Source organism: Symphalangus syndactylus, chromosome 1, assembly GCF_028878055.3.
Source record: "Symphalangus syndactylus isolate Jambi chromosome 1, NHGRI_mSymSyn1-v2.1_pri, whole genome shotgun sequence".
Taxonomy (NCBI): Eukaryota; Metazoa; Chordata; class Mammalia; order Primates; family Hylobatidae; genus Symphalangus; species Symphalangus syndactylus.
In genome coordinates, this window is record NC_072423.2 from 90,264,425 (window position 1) to 90,285,042 (window position 20,618).

The 20,618-nt window shown below is 59.9% G+C and overlaps 1 protein-coding gene and 1 long non-coding RNA gene across 9 annotated transcripts in view; one reads left to right on the plus strand and one right to left on the minus strand.

The window, feature by feature from the left end:
- The first annotated feature begins 2,484 nt into the window (after window positions 1–2,484).
- Window positions 2,485–20,618, plus strand: part of MYRF (myelin regulatory factor) — a 36,310-nt gene continuing 18,176 nt past the window's right edge. For all 8 annotated transcript variants that reach the window (XM_055283479.2, XM_055283654.2, XM_055283562.2 and 5 more), the window contains exons 1-5: window positions 2,485–2,644; window positions 15,602–15,689; window positions 15,937–16,200; window positions 19,237–19,298; window positions 20,223–20,502. In XM_055283479.2, the coding sequence (XP_055139454.1) occupies window positions 2,599–2,644; window positions 15,602–15,689; window positions 15,937–16,200; window positions 19,237–19,298; window positions 20,223–20,502 (740 nt within the window). In that variant the 5' untranslated portion in view covers window positions 2,485–2,598. The remainder of the gene's footprint in view (window positions 2,645–15,601; window positions 15,690–15,936; window positions 16,201–19,236; window positions 19,299–20,222; window positions 20,503–20,618) is intronic.
- Window positions 3,886–7,633, minus strand: LOC129485572 (uncharacterized). The gene is made up of 4 exons (XR_008658750.1): window positions 7,459–7,633; window positions 7,053–7,333; window positions 5,489–5,550; window positions 3,886–4,297 (listed from the first exon to the last, which is right to left on the minus strand). It is a non-coding gene; the product is annotated as an uncharacterized lncRNA (long non-coding RNA).

Genomic DNA, 20,618 nt, shown 5'->3' on the forward strand with positions numbered 1-20,618 from the left:
TGCCCCGCCCTCCCCGGGGATGCTGCAAGGCAGAGGTGAGAGTCCGAAGCTGGCTACGTTGGCATCTTGATCTGCCAGCAGTCCCCCACACCTCTGGCTTGTCAAACAGTGGTTGGGTGGGGTAGGTTTTTCCAGCTTTTATGTGCTGCCTTCAAGTTGAGCCACTCTGAAGCGGGATGATTCTCTAGGTCTGGGATTCCAGAATTATCTGCTCCCAAGGTTTCAGAGGTCCGGGATTCTGTAGATTTTTGTTTGTTTGTTTGTGTTTGGAGACAGGGTTTTGCTCTGTCCCCCAGGCTGGAGTGCAGTGGTGCAAACATGGCTCACTGCAGCCTCAACCTCCTGGGCTCAAGCGATCCTCCTTCCTGAGCTTCCCCAGTAGCTGGGATCACAGGCATGTGCCACTGTGCCTAGCTAATTTTTTAATTTTTTGTAGAGACAGGGTCTTGCCATGTTGCCCAGGCTGGTCTCGAACTCCTGGCCTCAAGTGATCCTCCTGCCTCAACCTCCCAAAGTGCTGGGATTACAGATGTGAGCCACTAGAGCCTGACTGGATTCGGTAGTTTGAAGATGCCACCATACATTCATTCAACACATTTATTGAGCACCTACTGTGTGCTAGGTCATGTTCTTGGTGTTGAAGCTATAGCAGTAACCGATACAGAAAAATATCTTGCCCTTGTAGGGCTTCCATTCTAGAGCAAGAAGGACAATAACAGAAACTAAATAGGAATCTTTTACATGGTGAGCAAGAAAGGCCTAGGTAGGGAGAACTGCTTTAGGTAGGGTGGTTGGGGACATGACATTTGAGCTGAGACCAACTGCTACAAAGAACTAGCCATGTAGAGACAAGCATTGTAAACGGATGGAATAGCATGTGCCAAGGCCCTGTGGCAGGTGTAGGCCTCGCATGTTTGAGCAATGGCAAGGAGGCCTTGGTGGCTGTTATTCAGTGAGCAATGGAGAAAGGGGAAGAGCTGAGGTCAGTGGTAGAGGTGGGGCCTGAGAAACCAGAGCAAGACATTCAGATGTTGTTTTGAGTGCAAAGGGAAACTTAGTTTTGCAAAGGAATGACATGATCGGATGTATGTTTCAGAAAGGGTGATTTGGGAGAACTGAAGGGGAAATCAGTGAGAAGAGAGGCTGTGCAAGTTGGGCAGGACAGAGATTCGGAGGCAGTCAGTCATAAGGGTGAAGGCAGGGGCACAAGGACAACGGCTTAGAGTTAGAACCTCCAGGTTTCATTATACTAGACAGGGCCATGGCAAAGGAGAGCTCGGATTCCTGGGGCAGCCAGGATTTGGCTCTGAACTTTAATGACCTTGAAACTCTTAGCCAGGGCCGGGAGTGGTGGCTCATGCCTGTAATCCCAGCAGTTTGGGAGGCCAACGTGGGCGGATCACCTGAGGTCAGGAGTTCGAGACCAGCCTGGCCAACATGAGGAAACCCCGTCTCTACTAAAAATACAAAAGTTAGCCCGGTGTGGTGGCGGGTGCCTGTAATCCCAGTTACTCAGGAGGCTGAGGCAGGAGAATCGCTTGAACCCAGGAAGTGGAGGTTGCAGTGAGCTGAGATAGCACCATTGTACTCCAGCCTGGGCAACAGAGTGGAACTCCGTCTCAAAAATAAAGGAGCTTTTAGACCTGCATTGTCTAATACCACAGCCACACGTAACTGTTTAATTACAATGAAACAAAATGAAAAACTCAGTTCCTCAGTCTCAATAGGCACATTTCCAGTGCTCACTTGACTACCATACGGGACAACACAGGGAGCATTTCCATCATCACAGCCACAGGACAGGGCTTCCTGGCATTCCTTAATGTATTGAGCCTCAGTTTCCCCATCTGTAAAATGCAGGTAACAGCATCTCCTCGATAGGGTGCTTGTGAGGATGACATGAGATAACGCCTGTGTGGCCTGGCACATAACACACGTTCCCTAAATGCGGGTTGTTATTGTTGCTGAGCTGGGTGGGTGGCTAACGAGAGGGATGGGGGCTGTCTCTGAGGTTTGGATTCGGAATCGTGACATCTTGTCCTGTGCAAGACGAAGGCGAGGACGGCGAGGGCACACCATTCCCGTCCCGACCCCACAGAGGCCAAGCGGCCCTTCGCTCCCACCCCGACCCGGGAAGGCCCAACGCCCCGCAAACCTGGGATGGTCCCGCTCCTCCGGCCCGAGACGGCCCCGCGCCCCGCAAACCTGGGACTACCCCGCGCCACCCCGATCCGGGAAGGCCCCGCGCCCCGCAAGCCTGGGACGGCCATGCGCCCCCCCGACCCGGGAGGGCCCCGCGCCCCACAAGCCTAGGACGGCCCAGCGCTGAGCGCCGCCTGCAGGAGTCGGGGGCGTGGTGCCCGCGGCCGGGCTGGGCGCGGCGCGGGCCGGCAGGGGGCGCTGGGCGCGGCGGGCGGGGCGCGTGGGGCGGGCAGGGGCCGGGCCAGGACCGCGCGGGGGACGAGCGCGGCGGCGGAGCGGGCGGGACCGCAGCCGAAGCCCAGCCGGGACTGTCGCGCGGGCCGCGCCGGCGATGCCGCGCCCCCGGGCCGGGCTGTAGCGGGGCCGCGGCCGGAGTGTGCGCCGGGCAGGCGGGACATGGAGGTGGTGGACGAGACGGAGGCGCTGCAGCGCTTCTTCGAAGGTGAGAGACCGCGGGCTGGCGGCGGCGACCCTCTGGCGCTGGGAACCCCCGGCTGATCTCTCCGGAGTCTGGGGACCCCCGCTGTGTTTCCGCCTCCTCTGGCTGGGGCCCTCCTTCAGGCTGGCACCAGCCTGCCGAGACAGGCTCCCAGGGCTAGGAGTCCCCTGGCGGTTACCACCCACCGCCGCTGAAGTTGGGCTCCCCCTCCCCGCTCCTCAACTCGCAGCTTCCTTGGGACTGTGTCCCCTTCCAGGTCCGGACTCCTTTGAGCCTTCCAGGACCCGGAACTTTCCCTAAATTGTGACACTCCCGCCCCCAGCAAACTTCCCGAGTCTGGGGACCCTCTACTGTGCTTCCCCAGAACCCCAAGCGGGATAGAACTCCCTTCAAGGCCCAGACCCCCAGCGTGCCTTCTAGGACCTTCCATACCTCTTGAGGCTGGACCCCAGCCTGCTTCCCAGAATCTGTGGCCCCCGCCTAGAGACCAAGACCCCCTGTGTGCCCTTCAGGTTGGCGCCATCCCCCCTGACTTCTAGGAGCTGGGACCTCCCCACTGTGCTTCCGTGAGGGTAGGACCACTTTTGAGACCGGACCTCGTTGGAGACTGCCACCTGCTTTCCACAATGCTGCCCCTAGTGACTCCTCTCCTGTTTGGGGCTGGGACCCCCCTCCCTAGCATGCTCTCCTAGGGCTGGAACCTTCTTGAAGCTGACATCCCTGCCACCGGTCACCTCTGCTCTCTGGGACCCTTCTAGTGCTGTGAACTGCATCCCACCAGCCCTCTGAGGCTCCTCAGCACTATGTCCCCCCAACCCTGGAGCTGTGCCTCTCCGACCTCGCCCCCTGAAAGAGTGACCTCACCCCCCCTTGACCCTGAAAGGAGCCCTCAGGGGTGGAATTGACATACACCCCATAATGTCTTCTTCTGCCCCCACCTGTACATTGGTTTTGGAGGTCTGTTCCTACATCTAACCAACTCCCTGTCTTTTCCTGGACGGCCCCTGCCCCTGCGACAGGGCCACCACTCCTCCTGGTGCTGGGTTCTGGAGGGATGGGACGGCAGTGGGAGGGGGAGGGGAAGTTCAGGCTGACGCCTCCCAGCCCACTCCACTTCTCAGAACCTCCCTGGAACATCTAGCCAGACCCTTTGGCCCCCTTTTGTGCCCTTGTCTACCAATGCAGCGAGCCCAGCCCCTGCCCCGAGCTCCCTCTAGTCCCTAAGGCCACATCCTGCTCCTTCATGCATTGAGAACCTTCCCTTCATGTGTGAACCTATCAGGGCTACAGGGCAGGGAACCAAGGCCCAAGTTTCAAGCCCCAGATTCCTGTGGGGTCCTGTGGAGGAGAGAAGCAGGTCTTCCGGTGCCTCAGTTTCTCTCCCTCTGTGACTTGGGAGGCAGGAACCCTTCACACCTGCTGGCTGAGCAGCCCAGGCAGGGGCACCCCCAAGCCTCAGTCATCCCAGTCCAGGATTCTGGACACCCCACAGACCCGGACCCCAAGAATTCAGGCTTGGACTAGATTGAATGGTTGACTGCGTCAGCTGGGCCATCTGAGGGTCTTAGGCAGCCCCGCATCTGTCCCGGGGCTCTGGCTCTCCCCAGACACTGTTGATCCATTGGAGCTCTCGAGGAGCGTGACGCGGTTTGAGACCTTCGGGGAAGAGGGGACCAAACATTCGTGCTTGCTTGGGTTACTGTCTGGGGTGCCTTGAGCCTGCTAGGTACCCAGAGGACCCGTAGGCCAGGCTCCCTTGACCTCCACACTGCCTGCCCCAGGACGCTGGGCCCGGACAGAGAGCAGAGGGGTGGGCCTGGCTGGCCTGGACTCCCTGGCTCCCTCCTGACCATGGGTTGGGGGGCGGGGGCTGACGCCACGGCTTAGCCATGCAGCAGCCTGGAGGGGGGAGGCTGTGCTGCTCCCTCCAGAGAGATAAGAGGAGACTCAAGAATGTCTGTGGGGAGCAGGGGAGGGGTGTGAGGCTGCCCGCCTAGGAGGGCTGGGCTGGAAACAGCTCCCAGCCCCTGCAATGGGGGAAGGTGTGGGTGGGCCCTGAGGGCTAGGGTCTGCAGGCCACTTGGGAGGGGAAGGCCCATGTGGGGGACCCACTGTAGGTGTGAGAGAAGGCCTGGGAGCAGCAGGGCCTGGTGTGCTTGTGAGTGTGAGTGTGAAGTGCGAGGGAGCGGGAAGCTGTGCTTTTGAGCTGTGGCTGCGTCACTCTTGAGTGCTGTCACACTTGGGGCTGGGGCTGGGGACACCTGAGCTCTCATCCTGGTCCCCACTTGGCCTTGGTTATCCCTCTGGACAGTGGGTAGCAGACCCTGTGCTCTTGGCTCTGGGCTGGGAGGCTGGGAAAGGGTTTTACTGAAGGGGCTGCATCACAGCACGCCCACTCACCTGACGTGGTGCCCCTCCCTGGGCACACCAAGCATAGGTGCTAGGTCCTGCCCTGTGCCGGTGGTGGGCTGGGGGCTAAGGCGCTTTGGACCTCAGGTGGGAGGCCGGGACAGGGCGGCCCCCTCGAGGCTGGTACAGCCGGGCCCCCGTGACTGCCCGGCTAATCCCCTAGAGAGAGGCAAGGCAGCCCAGATCGGCGGGCACAGGGCCTGCAGAAAGGGGACCCACCGGGCAGGATGCACTGGCTTCCAGCAGGTAACCGGGCCACAGTGTAAGGGGGCTTTGGACTCCAGAGCCAGGGCAGGCACAGGACAGGGCAGCATCTGAGAATCCTGCCAGGACTTCAGAGTTCTGGTGCAGGCTGGACCACTGAGAGTGGGGTGACCGTCTGTGCCTGGCAGGGAACCCCCAAAGAGCTCTTGCCCTCTTTAAGTCCTTTTTCCTCACCTGCAAGACAGGAGGGGGTGGCAGAGAAGAACCTCAGCTCTGAAGAAGCTCACTGCCCAGCCCTGGGGAAGAGAGACATGTTAGAGTATGAATGGCGGAGCCTAGAAGGGGTGCCTGCTGGCCCCAGATTCTAGGGGCACATGTGGCTCGAGTGAGCAGCCAGTGCCCCCCAGAAAGCAGGTGGGTGTGCAGGGAGCCTTGGAGGATGGAGGGAAGTTGCCTTCCAGCAGGTGCTGGAAAGACCACTTGGAGTTTAGTGGGCCTCTGCCCGGCCTCTGGAGCCCCACCAGGGCTGGAGGAGGGAGGCCTGGGATTTCACCCCTTCTGGAGCTGATGGGTGGCCTGGACTGGTGACTTCCTTCTCTGGCCTCATTCCCCTCCCAGGGTAAGTAAGTGGGTTGGACCAGAGCAGGGGCTTCCAATGTGATTTTTTGACCATCAAACAAACTCATAGTCTCCTGATAGGACAGATACAGTTGATAATGGGGGCTGGGCTCCTCACAGACCCCCGAGCACCAGGATACTGGTTTGAAAGCCACCCTTCCCGGCTGTGGGATGGGTGAGGGGAGGGGAATGGCGCTGGCTGAGGCTCAGAGAGAAGGGAGTTGGCCAGAGTTAGCCAGAGTGGACACCTAGCCCCTAGCTCCCTACTCTGCCACCAGTACCTTGGGGTGGGGGTGCTACCTGTCAGGGACCAACATCTCTGCCTCCAGAGGGCAGGAGGAGGTCCCAGGTAGAGACTACCTGACGATTTGGAAGAGAGGACCCCCACCTGGACAGGAATCCAGGGGCTGAGCTGGGCTTTGTGATGGGGGTGGCACTGTGGCCCGTGTCAGCCTGTGTGTCTCTGTCTGTCCCTGGTGCACCCAGGGAGTAAGTAGATGGGAAGGGTGGCCAGGCACAGGGTTTCCTGACCCCTGACTCCCAGGAAGAGGACCTGCCTCCTGGGTCCATCCAGAGCCCCCCTGAGGACTCCTGTCCTAGCCCCAGTGCATGGAGCTGATTGCCAGACCCACCCCAGGCCCTGAGCCCAGGCAGGGGAGGAAATGGTAGTGGGGGGTCTGACTCATCCCCATGTCCCCAGCACCCAGTGCAGGGCAGGGGTGGGGGTGGGCAGGAAGTGTTCTCAGGGTCATTGGAGACAACAATGGGTATGTGAACACAGGCAGCGGGGGTGGGGGACGCACCCCAGAAAGCACCTCTCTGGAGGGCCTGGGGTCAGTGCAGGGGTGAGAAGCAGGCAGTTACCAACCCTTTGGCCTCAGGGACTCTCCTGAGACTGGAAGGCTGGACAGAGTGCTCCTTGGGGTCTTAAGTAGAACCAAGGAGGGCATTTGAGGGCAGAATGGCCTTTTCCCTGGGGGCCTGGCTCCCCAATTACCAACTCCCAAGGGGTTACAGAGTGAGGGCCCTGGCAGCAGAGGCTGCTGGGTAACAGCCCAGCAGAGCTGCTGATTGGCTGCCACCCTTGGACTTTGCCCTCCCTGATAAGGAACTGGGAGCAGAAATTATTAACTGAATCATTAACTGGGTGGCCCCGCCCTACCCAGGCAGCCTGCCTTACCTTCCCACCTTCCTCCTCACGGACCTAGCACCTTCCTGGGCCTCAGTTTCTCTCATTGCCTTGGGTGCTGGAGTATGTGGGGCCTCCTCTCCTATCTCCAGGCCTTCAGCCCCTGCTGCCACCGGGTGTGGATACCTCTTGGTTGGGTCTCAGGGTGGGATGATGTAATGGTTCTGTGCATTCGCCAGCAAGGGCAGCTGGGGTCTGTTCCTAGCTCTCCTGCTTACCCACAGTCCTTCTCTTGACTGTATCAGGGCACAGCTGTGCCTCTGCTTTCTCATCTGTAACATGGGAATGCAGTTGTAATGGCAGGACCTCTGTCCCAGGGTTTCTGGGGTGATTAGGTAAGATAGTGCCTGGCCTAGTGAACACTCCATGGGTCCATGGCAGGTGTTCTGCACCCTACCTTGAAGATTACTGGTCCCCAGGGTAGGTCAGTGCCCCTAAGCTTAGGGGGCTTGTTGAGCATGTTCTGTGGTTCTGTGCACAGGGCCTGCACCATGACAGCTCTGGCCCAGCGTGGCCTGGTCTTGGTCCCTGGCGCATCCAGTGGGCCCTCCCCACCTCCCCCTCTGAGATTTGGGTTCTGTTCTTGCTGCCAGCAAGGGGGAGGGGCTTGGCTGTATTGTGGCTTCATCTGCCACACCCAGGCTCTTTGCACGTTGTCTTCCTGGAGTCCTGGGATGCAGTGGAAGCGTGGGTGATGGCCTCCCATTTCTGAGGGGGGCTGTGAGGCCGGAGAGGAAGGCGATGATGTGTCAGGCTCCCTCAAGGTGGCCACAACAGAGCTGGGACTGGAGCCTGGGTCTCAGCTGGGTGCCAGCCTGGGGTGGGCAGGGAAGGGGCCTCTCCTCCTGACATGCTGAGGGGTGGCTCCAGCACAGGCGACCATGCCAGGTGATGTCCGTGCAGCCTCCTTGACCTCTAGACCTCAGAGCCCTCACTCACATGGTCAAAGTTGCATGACATGAGCAGTTAGACCCCAGGAGTGCCAAGGCCTGGAGTGAGGGGGGACGGGCAAAGCCCCTGGGTGGGGAGGACAGTTGGGTCCGGAGCCCCCTGCCAGCCTAGATTATGGAGGGGGCTCTGGACATTCTGTCCTCCCTGTGCCCCAGGTCACATCAGTGAGGGAAGTTCTCCCTCCAGCTGACCCAGGTCCCTGCAGTCCCCGGAGTGCACAACCACAGCCTCTGTCTCTCCTTTGTGGAGTTTGAGGATCCTGTCTCCCTCTGGCCTCCCTCACTCCCCTCTCTTCTCCCTCCATGGCTGGGGCAAGGGGATCCCCATCCCCTGCCCTGCTAGCTTGGAGGCAGGGGGCTGCCTTTAGGGAGGGAAGTTGCACCTGGGACACTGAGTTCACTCAGTGGGGCTGCTTAGGGAGGGTCTGACAGCAGGTGGGGAGGGGGCTTGGAGGGAGGAAGAGGAGGCGGGAGCTCTTCCTGGGTGGCCACTAACCTAACCCACGCATGTGACGCTGTGCCTGTGGGCCTGGGCTTGCCGTTGGGTCAGTGAGCATTTGTGTACATGTGTGTCCTGGCATATATACCTGTGAAGTGTGCTGAGGTGTGAACATGCACAGGCATGCTCGTACCTCAGGGCTTTTGCACCGGCTGTCCCCACCATCTGGAACCTTCTAGAATGCTAGGCACTTTGCTGCTCTCCTCATCTGACTCTGCTCCCTAGAATGTCAGCTCCATGTGGGCAAGGCATTTGTCCCTTTTGCTCACTGCTGTAGCCCCAAAGCTGGGCACTATGCTTGCCTGACACATAACAGGTGCTCAGTAAATAACTGCTGAATGAATGAAGGCACACAGATGAACGCTGGTGTGTGCACGTGTGTGGATATGTGTGTGGAGCGTGCCACTGTGTGTGTCAGTACTGTGTATGCGTGAGTAGGGGGCATGTGGTACGTGATCATGCGCATGTCAGTTGGATACCTGACTGTGGGGTGTGCCCTTACGTATATGTGTGTGTGTTGGCAGTGTGCCTGCGTGGGGCCACACCGGTGTGTAGGCACAGATGGGTACAGGTGACGCTGGTGGAGACCTGTGTCCACCCCAAGCTGCAGGGTCTCTACCTGGCACCTGGTGGCCTGCCTGCCCTGGTCCCTGTGGGAGAGAGTAGGAACAGGTAGCAGCTGCCGGCCTCGGTGCTGTTGGACCTGGCCTTGGAGCATCTTGGGGCTGTGAGTTTAGCCTTGTGTTGACCTGAGGACAGGATGGCAGCTTCGTGGGGACTTGGAGTGGATATAGCCATAGCCCAAGGGTGGCTAAAGATTCTGGGTCTCCTAGAAGAGAGGGTTCTCTGGCTGGGCCAGTGGCTCATGCCTGTAATCCCAGCACTTTGGGAGGCCCAGGCAGGTGGATCACCTGAGGTCAGGAGTTCGAGACCAGCCTGGCCAACATAGTGAAATCCTGTCTCTACAAAAAATACAACAATTAGCCAGGCGTGGCGGCAGGCACCTGTAATCCCAGCTCCTTGGGAGGCTGAGGTGGGAGAATCACTTGAACTCAGGAGGCAGAAGTTGCAGTGAGCCAAGATTGTGCCACTGCACTCCATCCTGGGCAGCAGAGTGAAACTTTGTCTCAAAAAAAAAAAGGTAAAAAAAGAGAGGGGTATCTGTAGGCAGCCTGTGGGGGTTCTTCTGCATTTTGGATAAGAAGTTGGGAGAGAACAAAGACTACTGTGACTCAGATTGAAGAGCCTGACAGAAAAATGGCTCAAGAGCCCCATCTTTGTCAGGTGTGGCTGCTGGGACCAAGCTAACTGAGATTTGATGCAGAGAGGCAAAGGGTTGCTTGCACAAGCAAACATCTGACCTGATGGCATTTTGACTAAGAAGACTCTGGTCACAAGTTGAAGCCTGGAGCAGGACAGCTAGCAGTTATAGATCTTTTTTTTGAGACAGAGTTTCGCTCTGTCGCCCAGGCTGGAGTGTGGTGGCACGATCTCGGCTCACTGCAACCTCCGCCTCCCGCGTTCAAGTGATTCTCCTGCCTCAGCCTCCTGAGTAGCTGGGATTACAGGCACGTGCCACCACGCCTGGCTAGTTTTTGTATTTTTAGTAGAGGCAGGGTTTCACCATGTTGATCAAGCTGGTCTCGGACTCCTGACCTAGTGATCTGCCCACCTTGGCCTCCCAAAGTGCTGGGATTACAGGTGTGAGCCACCTCACCTGGCTATAGATCATATCAATAAAGAGAGAAAGCCCAAACCAAAGGAGGTGAGGCCCACTGTGCCTTGCCCCCAAGTAAACTGGTTGGGAGATGAGCCACAGCACTGGGGGCCCTCTGTGACTGGGGCGATGGGGAGGGGCTGCCAGGGCAGGCAGGGAGGCAGTCACAGAAGGCTGACCCACTGGAAGGGATGGCTGGGGCCGAGGCCCCGAGGCTGGACTGTGCTGTGCATGTGTAAGAATAGCAGCAGAGTGCTGACCGTGCCTCAGAGGGACTTAGGAGAAGGCGAGGAGGTCCCTCAGAGTCTCTAGAGCAGGTTTGCAGCAAGGCAGAGAGGCCTGGGAGAGAGGGGACAGCCTGGGCGGGGGCATGAGGGCAGGAAAGGAGATGGGAGTCCCAAGAGAGATGGAAACAGGGCGGTTCACCCTGACTGCGAAATGGCCTCCTGGGGGTCACCTCGTTTAAGGCTCACTCCATGGCAGGGATTCGTGCTCCATCTGATGGAGAAGGAAGCCAGGGCTCAGGTCATTTGCTGAGGGTCACAGCCATGAAGTGGGAAGTCCACATTAGAAACCAGGCCTCTTTGACTCTGGGGGTCTCTCTGGGCATCGTGGTTATGCCCAGGTGGGCTGTCCCTTGACTGCTACCACCCTGGCCCTCAGCTGCTGCCTGAAGCTAGGGCACTCCTCAGGTTCAGATGCCCCGAGTGGACACTCAGAGCACCTGGGGTTCTCGGAAATAGGCCTGGGCCCTGGTGTCCTCTGCACCCCAGGTTCAGATCCACCAAGCCTGGCCAGCATCCTCGGGCCCCGGCCCACCCTACCCACAGCCACGTGGCTGACGGGATTTCCGCCATGTTTGGGGCATGAATTGACAAGTGCCCCATTGACGGGGCAGGGGAGGGGGTGGGCAGGGCACAAGCCTCCCACTGTGCCGTGTCCCCACCCTCCCCCGTTCCCCGGGACAATGACCGAGACTCAGCCAACGGCCACAGCTGGTGGGGGGCGGGGGGGGGGCACATGAGCACAAGGAGGGGCGGAAGGGAGGGGTCCTGGGTGGAGGGACCACCTGGGCCCCTGCCTGCTCTCATCCTGCACCTGGCTTGGGTGCCCTCCGTTCCTTTCCTGGCCAGCTGGGTGGACTTAAGGAGATGAGGAGAGAAGAGCGGAGGGTAGGGGAGGGGGCTGCCTTCCCATAGTCTGGATCGCAGCCTGCCTGGGAAGGGGCAGTGTCTGGTTCCTGTTCCAGGCAGGTAATAAAGGGCCTAATTAATGAGGAGCAGGTGAGGCACACAGCTCAGCAGGGCAGGGGCAGGACCTGGAGGGGCCCCAGGTAGCCCCGGCCCTGGCCATAGCATGGCCTGGCCGAGGTCCCTCGCTGGCCACTTGGCTCATCCACTCCGTGAACATTTCCTGGGTGCCTGCTGTGTGCTGGGATACTGTATCCCAGAGAGACGGAACAGGGCAGCGCTCATAGCCCAGCGCCTGCCCCTGTAAGCTATGGGCACATGCCCATCCTTTCTGAGCCTCAGTTTCCTCGTCTGTAAAATGAAGAAAAAGAAAATCATCTACCTTGTAGGGTTGGGATGAGAATTCAAGATGAACCATGTAAAGTGCATGGCACAGGGCTGGGCACAGAGTGGCCACTGGGTGAGTGAGCTGTGGGTGGTGGGCGGGTGGTGGACAGACACTCATCCTGCCCAGCGAGGTGTGTGTAGGCGGGAAGGTAAAGAGCTGATGAGGAATTACAATGCCCCTGCCCATCCCCTGCTAAAGAGAATGGGAGAGTCAGAGATGGCCTCTTGGGGGAATTTACATTTAAGACAAAACCTAAAGCCTGAATAGGACTCGGCTTTCTCAGGCTTAGGGAACAGCATGGAACGGCATGTGTGAAGGCCTGATGTGGGATGGAAGATGGAAAGGAGGCAGGGGCTGACCACGGAGAGGAGGGGAGGCAGGGGACCTGGGGAAGGAGAAAAGGCTGTTGGGGGCAGGCAGGGGACCATGTCAGGCCTTGGACTGCCAGAGGGCTCCGGATTTCTCCCCAGCAGTGGGAAGTTGTTGAAGGGTTTGAGAAGGGAAGGACAGAGATGCTGGTTTGTGAGCTCATGGTGCTGTTTTCAGGTTATTGGGCCCTGGGCAGCCTCTGGCGGGCCCGACTTCCCTTCTCTCAGAGAGGTCTTGAGGATCAGAATGAGCCATATGGCCCATGTTCTGCTTTCTGCCTGGCAGGTACCCCTGGTTGGGCTCCAGTGATGTTCTGAGGCTCTGTTGGGACAGTGGGGAGGGGCGCTCCCAAGAGTGTGCCCATGGGACCCTGCCCCCGTCCTGGGTTCTTGGGGGCTCTATCCCAGCCTCAGCAATCCCTGGGCTTTGGTAAGCCCCCACCCTCGTCTTGTCCACCTGGAATGTCTGTTAGAAATCTCCAGTGTGGTTCATGGGCGGGCTGGGGGCCGAGCGGCGTGGGGAAGAGATGACGCGGCCTCCAGGGCTTCCAGGAGAAGGTGTGGGGTCAGCGTTCCTCAGGAGGCCCTCCGAGCCCCCAACCCTCAAACTTCTTCCCCACCCACTGGCCTCCCCCCAACGCTGCCCCATCAGCTCCCTCCTCCCACCTCCTTCCTCCGTCCGCCCGGACCCTGGCACGGGAGGGTCCCTCCTCCCCCAAAGCACATCTGGTTCTCGTTAGGGTCTCCCAGGATGCCTCTGCCTGAGGCCCCCTATCCCGAGGGAGGTGGGCAGGAGGATTAGGGGTGATTAGGAGTGCTCCTGGCCAGGAGAGGAGGGGGCTGGGTCTGTTATAAATAGCAACACCATGACTGCATCAGCCCATCATTCACTGTAGATTCCAAGTTCAGGCTCAAAAACTTGCAGCTTTAGCGGTCAGGGTGGGGGCGACTCTCCAGGTGGGGTGGGGAAGGCACAGCAACCGCCAGCCATACTCTCCCCCTTGGAGTCAGGCCCCTGCACCTGGTTGGAATCCTCCTTGCTGTGTTGCCTTGGGTAAGAGACTTGACCTCTCTGAACAGTGGGGATGGTGATCATGTTACCTATCTGAATATCCCCACTGTTTAGAGAGGGAAAATGCATAAAGCACTTAGAATTGTGCCGGGTCTGGTAGGCAGTCAGTGTGAGCTGCAGTCACTGTCACTGCCACTGTCTTTGTCATCATCACCATGATGAGTTGAGAAGCACTGGGAGATACTCACTATGAGCCACTGTCAAGTCACTGTCGCTGTCATGGTCACCATTCTGGGCTGGGAGGATTGAGTAACACACCGCAGGTGAAGAGCCTGCAGGATGCCTCGCGCATAAGAAACTCCTGTGATTAGGCCGGGTGCGGTGGCTCACGCCTGTAATCCCAGCACTTTGGGAGGCTGAGGCAGGCAGATCACCTGAGGTCAGGAGTTCGAGACCAGCCTGGCCAACATGGTGAAACCCCGTCCCTACTAAAAATACAAAAAATTAGCCGTGTGTGGTGGCGGGCGCCTGTAATCCCAGCTACTCGGGAGGCTGAGGTGGGAGAATCGCTGGAACCTGGGAGGTGGCAGTTGCAGTGAACCAAGATTGCACCACTGCACTCCAGCCTGGGAGACCCAGCAAGAGTCCGTCTCAAAAAAAAAAAAAAAAGAAAAAGTAAAGAAACTCCTGTGATTATTAATGTATTTGACTGACACAGTGCCTGGCACACAGTAGGCACTCAATAAATGGGACCCATGGTTACGGCAGGGTAGGGCCTGAGCAGAGGCAGGGTCCTGGAACCCAGGCACGGAGACTGGCCACGCCCAGCTCGAGAAGCTGCTCTTGCCCTGGCCGCACTGCCCTGGATGGCCATTGGTGGTGCGTGGTGGGTGTCCCTTGTTCCTAGCTGGGCGAGCTGGGGGTGGGGGTCAGCAGGAGGGCCCTGGCCTGTCGCAGGCAGCGCGTGACTCCTAGGAGGGCTTAGCCGCTCATTAATCACCTAAGCGGGGCTCAGCATTCTTGAAATGCCGGGTGAGGCCAGGGAGGGGCCTGGGCGGGGGGCTCCCGGGGACCCCAGGGCTCTGGGGCTGGGAAGTGAGGACGGCTATTCCGACCGCTGAGCACCCACTAAGTGGCCGGCACTTCACACACCTCATCTCGTTTCATACTCAAAACAGCCCCGTGAAGCCACAGCTGTACATGTCCCCATTGCATGAATGAGGAGACTGAGGTGCAGAGAGTGCATGTGACCTGCCCAGGGTCACTCAGCAGGGAGTGGCTGAGCCAGGATTTGTTCCTGGACCTATCTGAGCTCAACAGGAAAGGGCAGACCCCAGACTCAGGCTCCAGAGGCCTGTGGGAGGGGCCCTCCTGCCTCAGTGGGGCTGGCCAGCCTGGGTCAGCCGTGTGGGTGGGGCTGTCCTCCATTATCAGGGTTGACGCATCTCCCACGTCAGCCCCCTTATCACCCCGCCCTCTGGCTCCCCCTGCAAGGTGACCCTGGGAGGGGAAAGGCCGGCACCTCCCCCGTCCTCCCTCATGATGCCCAAGAGCCCTGGCTGCCTTTCCTCTAGGGGCCCCTCCCCTTGGTGGGGCCGGGGCCAGCGCAGAGGGCCCAGGAGAGGGCGGCAGGCAGAGGAGTGGAGCTCTGGCGGCCATCATTCCCTGCTGGGAGGCCGGGGCAAGACCTTCCTTCTCTAAGCTTCTGCCTCCTCTGGAAAAAGGGGGCTAAGTTCCCCAGCCTGTGTCCCAGAGGGTGATGGGCATATCCAATGAGGGTGCAGGGAGCTCTCCTGATTCTGATCCCCACTCCCCCCTGCAGCCAAGGCCTGGGTGCAGGAGGCTCCCACAGCCCTGTGGGCCCCCAGGATATATGGTCCCACTCAGCCAGGCCTCATGCCCCTGTGTGCCTGGAGCTGGGCCATCTGGACTGACCCCTGGAGGACAGGGCAGGACAGTGCCTGTTGGGTCCGAGCCATCCCATCGAGGGCAGTGGGCACCCACGGGGCTCTCGACTCAGTAAGCACCTCATTTGTGCCTCACGGCACCCCATAAGACAGAGGCACAGTGACCCCATTTGACAGATGAGCGGAAAGGACTTGCTCCCTGTCACACAGCTAGAAAGGGGCATGGCAGGATCGGCCTCTCTGTACCCAGATCCATGCCCTGGGCCCCTCTCCTCCTCTGAGACTCAAGGTGGCCTTGTGGTGGGGCGGGGGCATTATCAGTGCTTCCTGGAGGGGTGCCAGGCAGTGGAGGGTGAGAGCCGGCCCCCCGACATGGATACCTGGGTGGGAAGGAGCAGGGACATCTGTTTTGGAGGGCCAGCCTGGGCAGGGATGGAGGGCTGGGCCTGGAAGCCCAGGGTCTGCAGGGAGCTGGGCCCCTTCCCTAGCCCACCTCTCCTGCCCTGCAGGCCACGACATCAACGGTGCCCTGGAGCCCTCCAACATAGACACCAGCATCCTGGAGGAGTACATCAGCAAGGAGGATGCCTCCGACCTGTGAGTGGCCCTCTTGCCCGGCCTGCACCCGGGCAGCCCGTAGCCCTTCGCCTCCCTTCTGTCACCAGGGAGGTCTGAGGGCCAGACCTGGGATCTGCTGTGGTCCCACCTCTGAAAGCTGCTCCTCGTCCCTTCCCAGCCACTGACTCCTCCGAAATCTCCATAGTTCCCTGCGGGGAGGGGGCGGCTACTTCCCTGCTGGGGCTGGGGTCCTGGCTGGAGCTGAGCCGCCCCCCCTTCCCCGCAGCTGCTTCCCTGACATCTCTGCTCCAGCCAGCTCGGCCTCCTACTCCCATGGGCAGCCCGCGATGCCCGGCTCCAGCGGGGTCCACCACCTGAGCCCCCCTGGGGGTGGACCCTCCCCGGGGCGCCATGGTCCCCTCCCACCCCCAAGCTACGGTACCCCGCTGAACTGCAACAACAACAACGGCATGGGCGCTGCCCCCAAGCCCTTCCCGGTGGGCGCCGGGCCCCCCATCAAGGCCGAGCCCAAGGCTCCCTATGCCCCAGGGTGAGTGAGGGCAGGGAGTAGGGGGATACAGCGGCATAGGGGCAGGCAGGGAACAGGGCTGTGGCTGTGACCTGGGAAGTGCTAGACACTGGCCTGGCATGGGATGGGGTGGGTGACTGGCTGTGCGTGGGCAGGTGAGGGAAGGGAGGATGAGTTCAGGCCAAGGGGGGACTCCTGGGCTTTGTTCTGAGGCAGTGGGCAGCCACGAAGCTTCTAAGCAGGGGAGTGATGAGGGCTGACGTAAGTGCTAGAAAAATCTCAACGCTGTGTGGAGAGTGGACAGGAGGCGGCGGGACTGGAGGCTGTGACTGTTTACCTTCATGGGAACACCTGCGTACCCGTGCACGCACGCCGGGCCCACCCACTCACGCATCCAGCTGACGTGTACTGTGGCCACAGGAGTTGGCCCATGGCTCAGATGTGGCACCTCAGTTCCCCACTACCCAAGCAAGCCTCATGGAGCCCAGAACCCAGGCCCTATCCCCCATCTTTCTGAGGAGTCCACACCAGGGACCTGACCCAGGGCTGAACTTTGGGCCTGGCTTTGACCAAAGGTTCCAGGCAGCCACCCGGCCAGCCAGACTGCAGGGCAGCCCCCGGGGCACATGCTCACAGAGGGAGGCTAGGAGTGTGGGTCTGCAGGGGAGCTCAGGGCAAATGTAGGGGCCCCTGTCTCTGGGTGGAAGAGCATTAAAACGCTAGGTGCATGAACTCTGTGTTCAGACAGCCTGGCTCCAGCTTCAGCTTCCCCATTTATCAGCCCTCTGCCTCCGTAACCCATGGCCTCAGTTTCTTCTGTGAAGTGAGCCCTCAAATGCTTACCCCTTAAGATTATCGTGGGAAGCAAGCAGGGGCACAGAGGAAGCCCTGGGTGCATGGTGGCCACGGACACATGGCCAGCCACGCTTCCTGAGCTCCCTGGCTTCTGGGGAGAAGGGAGTGGAAGCCAGGCTTGGGGTGCCTTGGGTGAACCTATGCTGCAGAAGGCAAACTGTTTGCCTGAGGCTGTGAGGCTGTTCCTAAACTACAGGCCCCTGGGGGCAGAGGGAGGAGAACTAACATTTGGTAAGCGCCTGCTAGTGCCCGCTGCTGTATCACGTGCCTATGATTGTGTGAGCTCATCAGCTTTCCCGGGTATCCAGCTCCTGGGAGACCCCACAAGGAGCCCTGGCCGCTGCTCCCGTCAGGATTTTAATGGCACGCTGAGGCTCAGAGAGGGAAAGGGGCTTGTCCAGAGCCACACAGGGACTCTGTGGCCAGGGCCACTCCAGGGAGGGACCCAGGGCCAGGCCTGGGTCTAGGTGATAAACAAGACAGACATGAGGCTGGGCGTGGTGGCACACACCTGTAATCCCAGCACTTTGGAAGGCCAAGGTAGGTAGATTGCTTGAGCCCAGGAGTTCAAGACCAGCTTGCAACATGATGAAACCCCGTCTCTACAAAAAATACAAAAATTAGCTGGGTGTGGTGGTGTGTGCCTATAGTCCCAGCTACTCAAGAGGCTGAGGTGAGAGAATAGTTTGAGCCAGGGAGGTCGAGGCTACAGTGAGCTGTGATCATGCCACTGCTGGGGACAGAATAAGACCCTGTCTCGAAAAAAAAAAAAAAAAAAAAAAAAGGCCAGGCGCGGTGGCTCACGCCTGTAATGCCAGCACTTTGGCAGGCTGAGGCGAGCAGATCACTTGAGACCTGGAGTTCGAGACCAGCCTGGGCAATATGGTGAAACCCCATCTGTACTAAAAATACAAAAATTAGCCGGGTGTGGTGGCGCATGCCTGTAATCCCAGCTACTTGAGGGGCTGAGGCACAAGAATTGCTTGAACCTGGCAGGTGGAGGTGACAGTGAGCGGTGATTGTGCCACTGGACTCCAGCCTGGGCGACAGAGCAAGACTCTGTCTCACACACACACACAAAAACAAAACAAAAACAGACACACGGTTCTGCAGTGGCTCCTGAAGCCTAACTGGGAAGAGGTATTCACCAATACATCTCCAAGTAGAGGAATAATCAGATGCCAGAGGAACTTGAGAGGAGAGAACACAAGGTGCTGTGGACTTGGGGCATGGGACTGCAGGGACTGCGGGGTGTGAAAGACCTTAACACATTACAGAAGGCCGGGCCATTGTCAGGGAAGTGCAGGACGGAGTGGCAGCCCAGGGGGCCTGAGGCTGTGGCGAGGAGTATGGGTTTGAGTCCCCATACACGTTTTTGTATCATTCACACAAAACCTGCAGGGTCTGTGTTCTTGAATCGTTATGTAGGTCTCTACATGAGGCCCCGAAGGTGGGTGGGCGGCTGGCACAGGGATGCAGGGGGACTCTGGAGCCAGCCCCGGGGCTGTGTCCACAACAGGGCCATGGCCTCTCTGGCAGTTCCCTGGGCACGGGAATGGGGAGTTGCTCCAGATGTGGGGACCAGGGATGGCCAAAGAGCTGGATCCCATGTGGCCACAGCCTCCCACTTGCTGGGTGAGCACAGGGTTCACGCAGGACGTGTTGACCTCTTGGGTTGAGTTTGTTCTTTTTCCTGAACACTGATAAAAGTGAAACCTGCAAGAAAAAAATAAACCTGGGCTCGGTGGTGCTGGCTCCCTTCCCAGTCCACACCTGCCTCTGGTAGGGCAGCCCCCCATGACCTGCTGAAAGCCCTGAGGCCCAGCCCCCTAGGGCCCTGCATTTCCAGGAAGCTGTGGGGCTTCAGTGGGTGCAGGAAGAGAGAAGAAGGCCTGGCCCTCGGTCTGGGGCAGGAGTCTTTGAGTTCCTGTGCCATCATCAAGGACACTAGTAACTGTCCCCCAAGTGCCCTGTAGGTCTGAGGGGATCCTGGGCGGCCCCCTACCCACAATTTGGCCCCAGGCCCTGCCAGGCACCCCAATGTGGGTGGTACAGAGAAATGCCCCTAAGGGTGGATGTGACGAAACCTCAGTGTCCCCAGCTTCTGGGGGGCTGTGGGACCCTACCATGCAGAGGAGCTGCCCAGCTGGAAGGCAGAGGCTCAGCTGCTCACCCCCCGGCCCCTTCCCCTGGCTCTCGCAGCACACTGCCGGACTCTCCCCCAGACTCGGGCTCCGAGGCCTACTCCCCCCAGCAGGTGAATGGTGAGTCCAGCGGGCACCGCCCTCCTGCTCCAGGGTTTGGGCAAGTGGTTGGGGCGGCCTTATCAGGGAGGTAGGGGAGGAGGGAGGGGGCCAGCGGCTGCCCAACGGGCCGCGATTATCGCTGGTCAAATACTCCCTGGCGCTTGGCTATTGTTTCCCCACGGGCGGGTGGGGAGCCTGGCCCTGCCTCTGAGCAAGTATCCCCGTGGTGATGCCACCCGCCTGCCCGCCTGCGCCATCATGGACGCACCCTTCGGCGGTAAGTGGGTGGCTGGGGAAGGCCGTGGGTGCAGCCTGGGCGCAGGCTTCCCAGGCCGGGCCCACCTCACCTTAGAGGTGCTCAGGGGTGCCCCGGCCCCCGGGTGGCCAAGAGCAGAACCACCGCGGGAGCAGGCTCCCCGCAGTCCGGATTGGGGTCAAGAGTTCTGTTTATCTTACCAAAAACATCCCTGGAATGCCTCCTGGGGAACAAAGGGAGCTGGGGCCTCCCCACTCAGGCTGGGGGGTTGGCCCCTGAGAGCCCAGAAGAGGGGCTGCCTGCCGGAGGGGGGAGCAATGGGCAGGCCTGGGCTGGGGGGTCTCCGGAGACGCCTTCCTGAGGCCCAGAGGAGGAGCAGGCCTCAGAGGAGATGGGGATGGAGGGGGACCTTTAGATTTGGCTTGGATTCTCCTGGCCCAGCCTGGGGGCAGGAGGTGGCTAGGATGAGGTGAAAGGCTGCCCCTCCTTGGGCAGGTTTGTGCCTCTCTGCCCAGGCCTCTAGTAGGTGGCTGACCAACGGCCCTCACACCTAGGGTAGGTGGGGGGCAGCCCCCGGGCTTGGCTTAGGACGGGGTGGAAGCAGGAGACTCTGTCTTGGGGAGGACGGTGCCCAGGAGCCTGAGTGAGGTTGGTCTCAGATGCCCGCTCCCCCGTCTCTCCTGCAGAGCCCCATCTCCTGCGCACGATAACCCCTGAGACGCTGTGCCACGTGGGAGTGCCCTCCCGCCTGGAGCATCCGCCCCCACCTCCAGCCCACTTGCCAGGCCCCCCGCCACCGCCACCACCCCCACCTCACTACCCTGTCCTGCAGCGGGATCTGTACATGAAGGCCGAGCCCCCGATCCCCCCCTATGCTGCCATGGGGCAGGGGCTGGTGCCCACTGATCTCCACCACACCCAGCAGTCCCAGATGCTGCACCAGCTCCTGCAGCAGCACGGAGCTGAGTAAGACGTGGGTGGCTGGCTCCCTGGGGTGGAAAGGTGGGGTGCAGGGACCAGGGTGGGCAGGGCAGCGGGCAGGCCAGAGAGGGAGGTAGGGACCGGGATGCACCCAGGGAGGG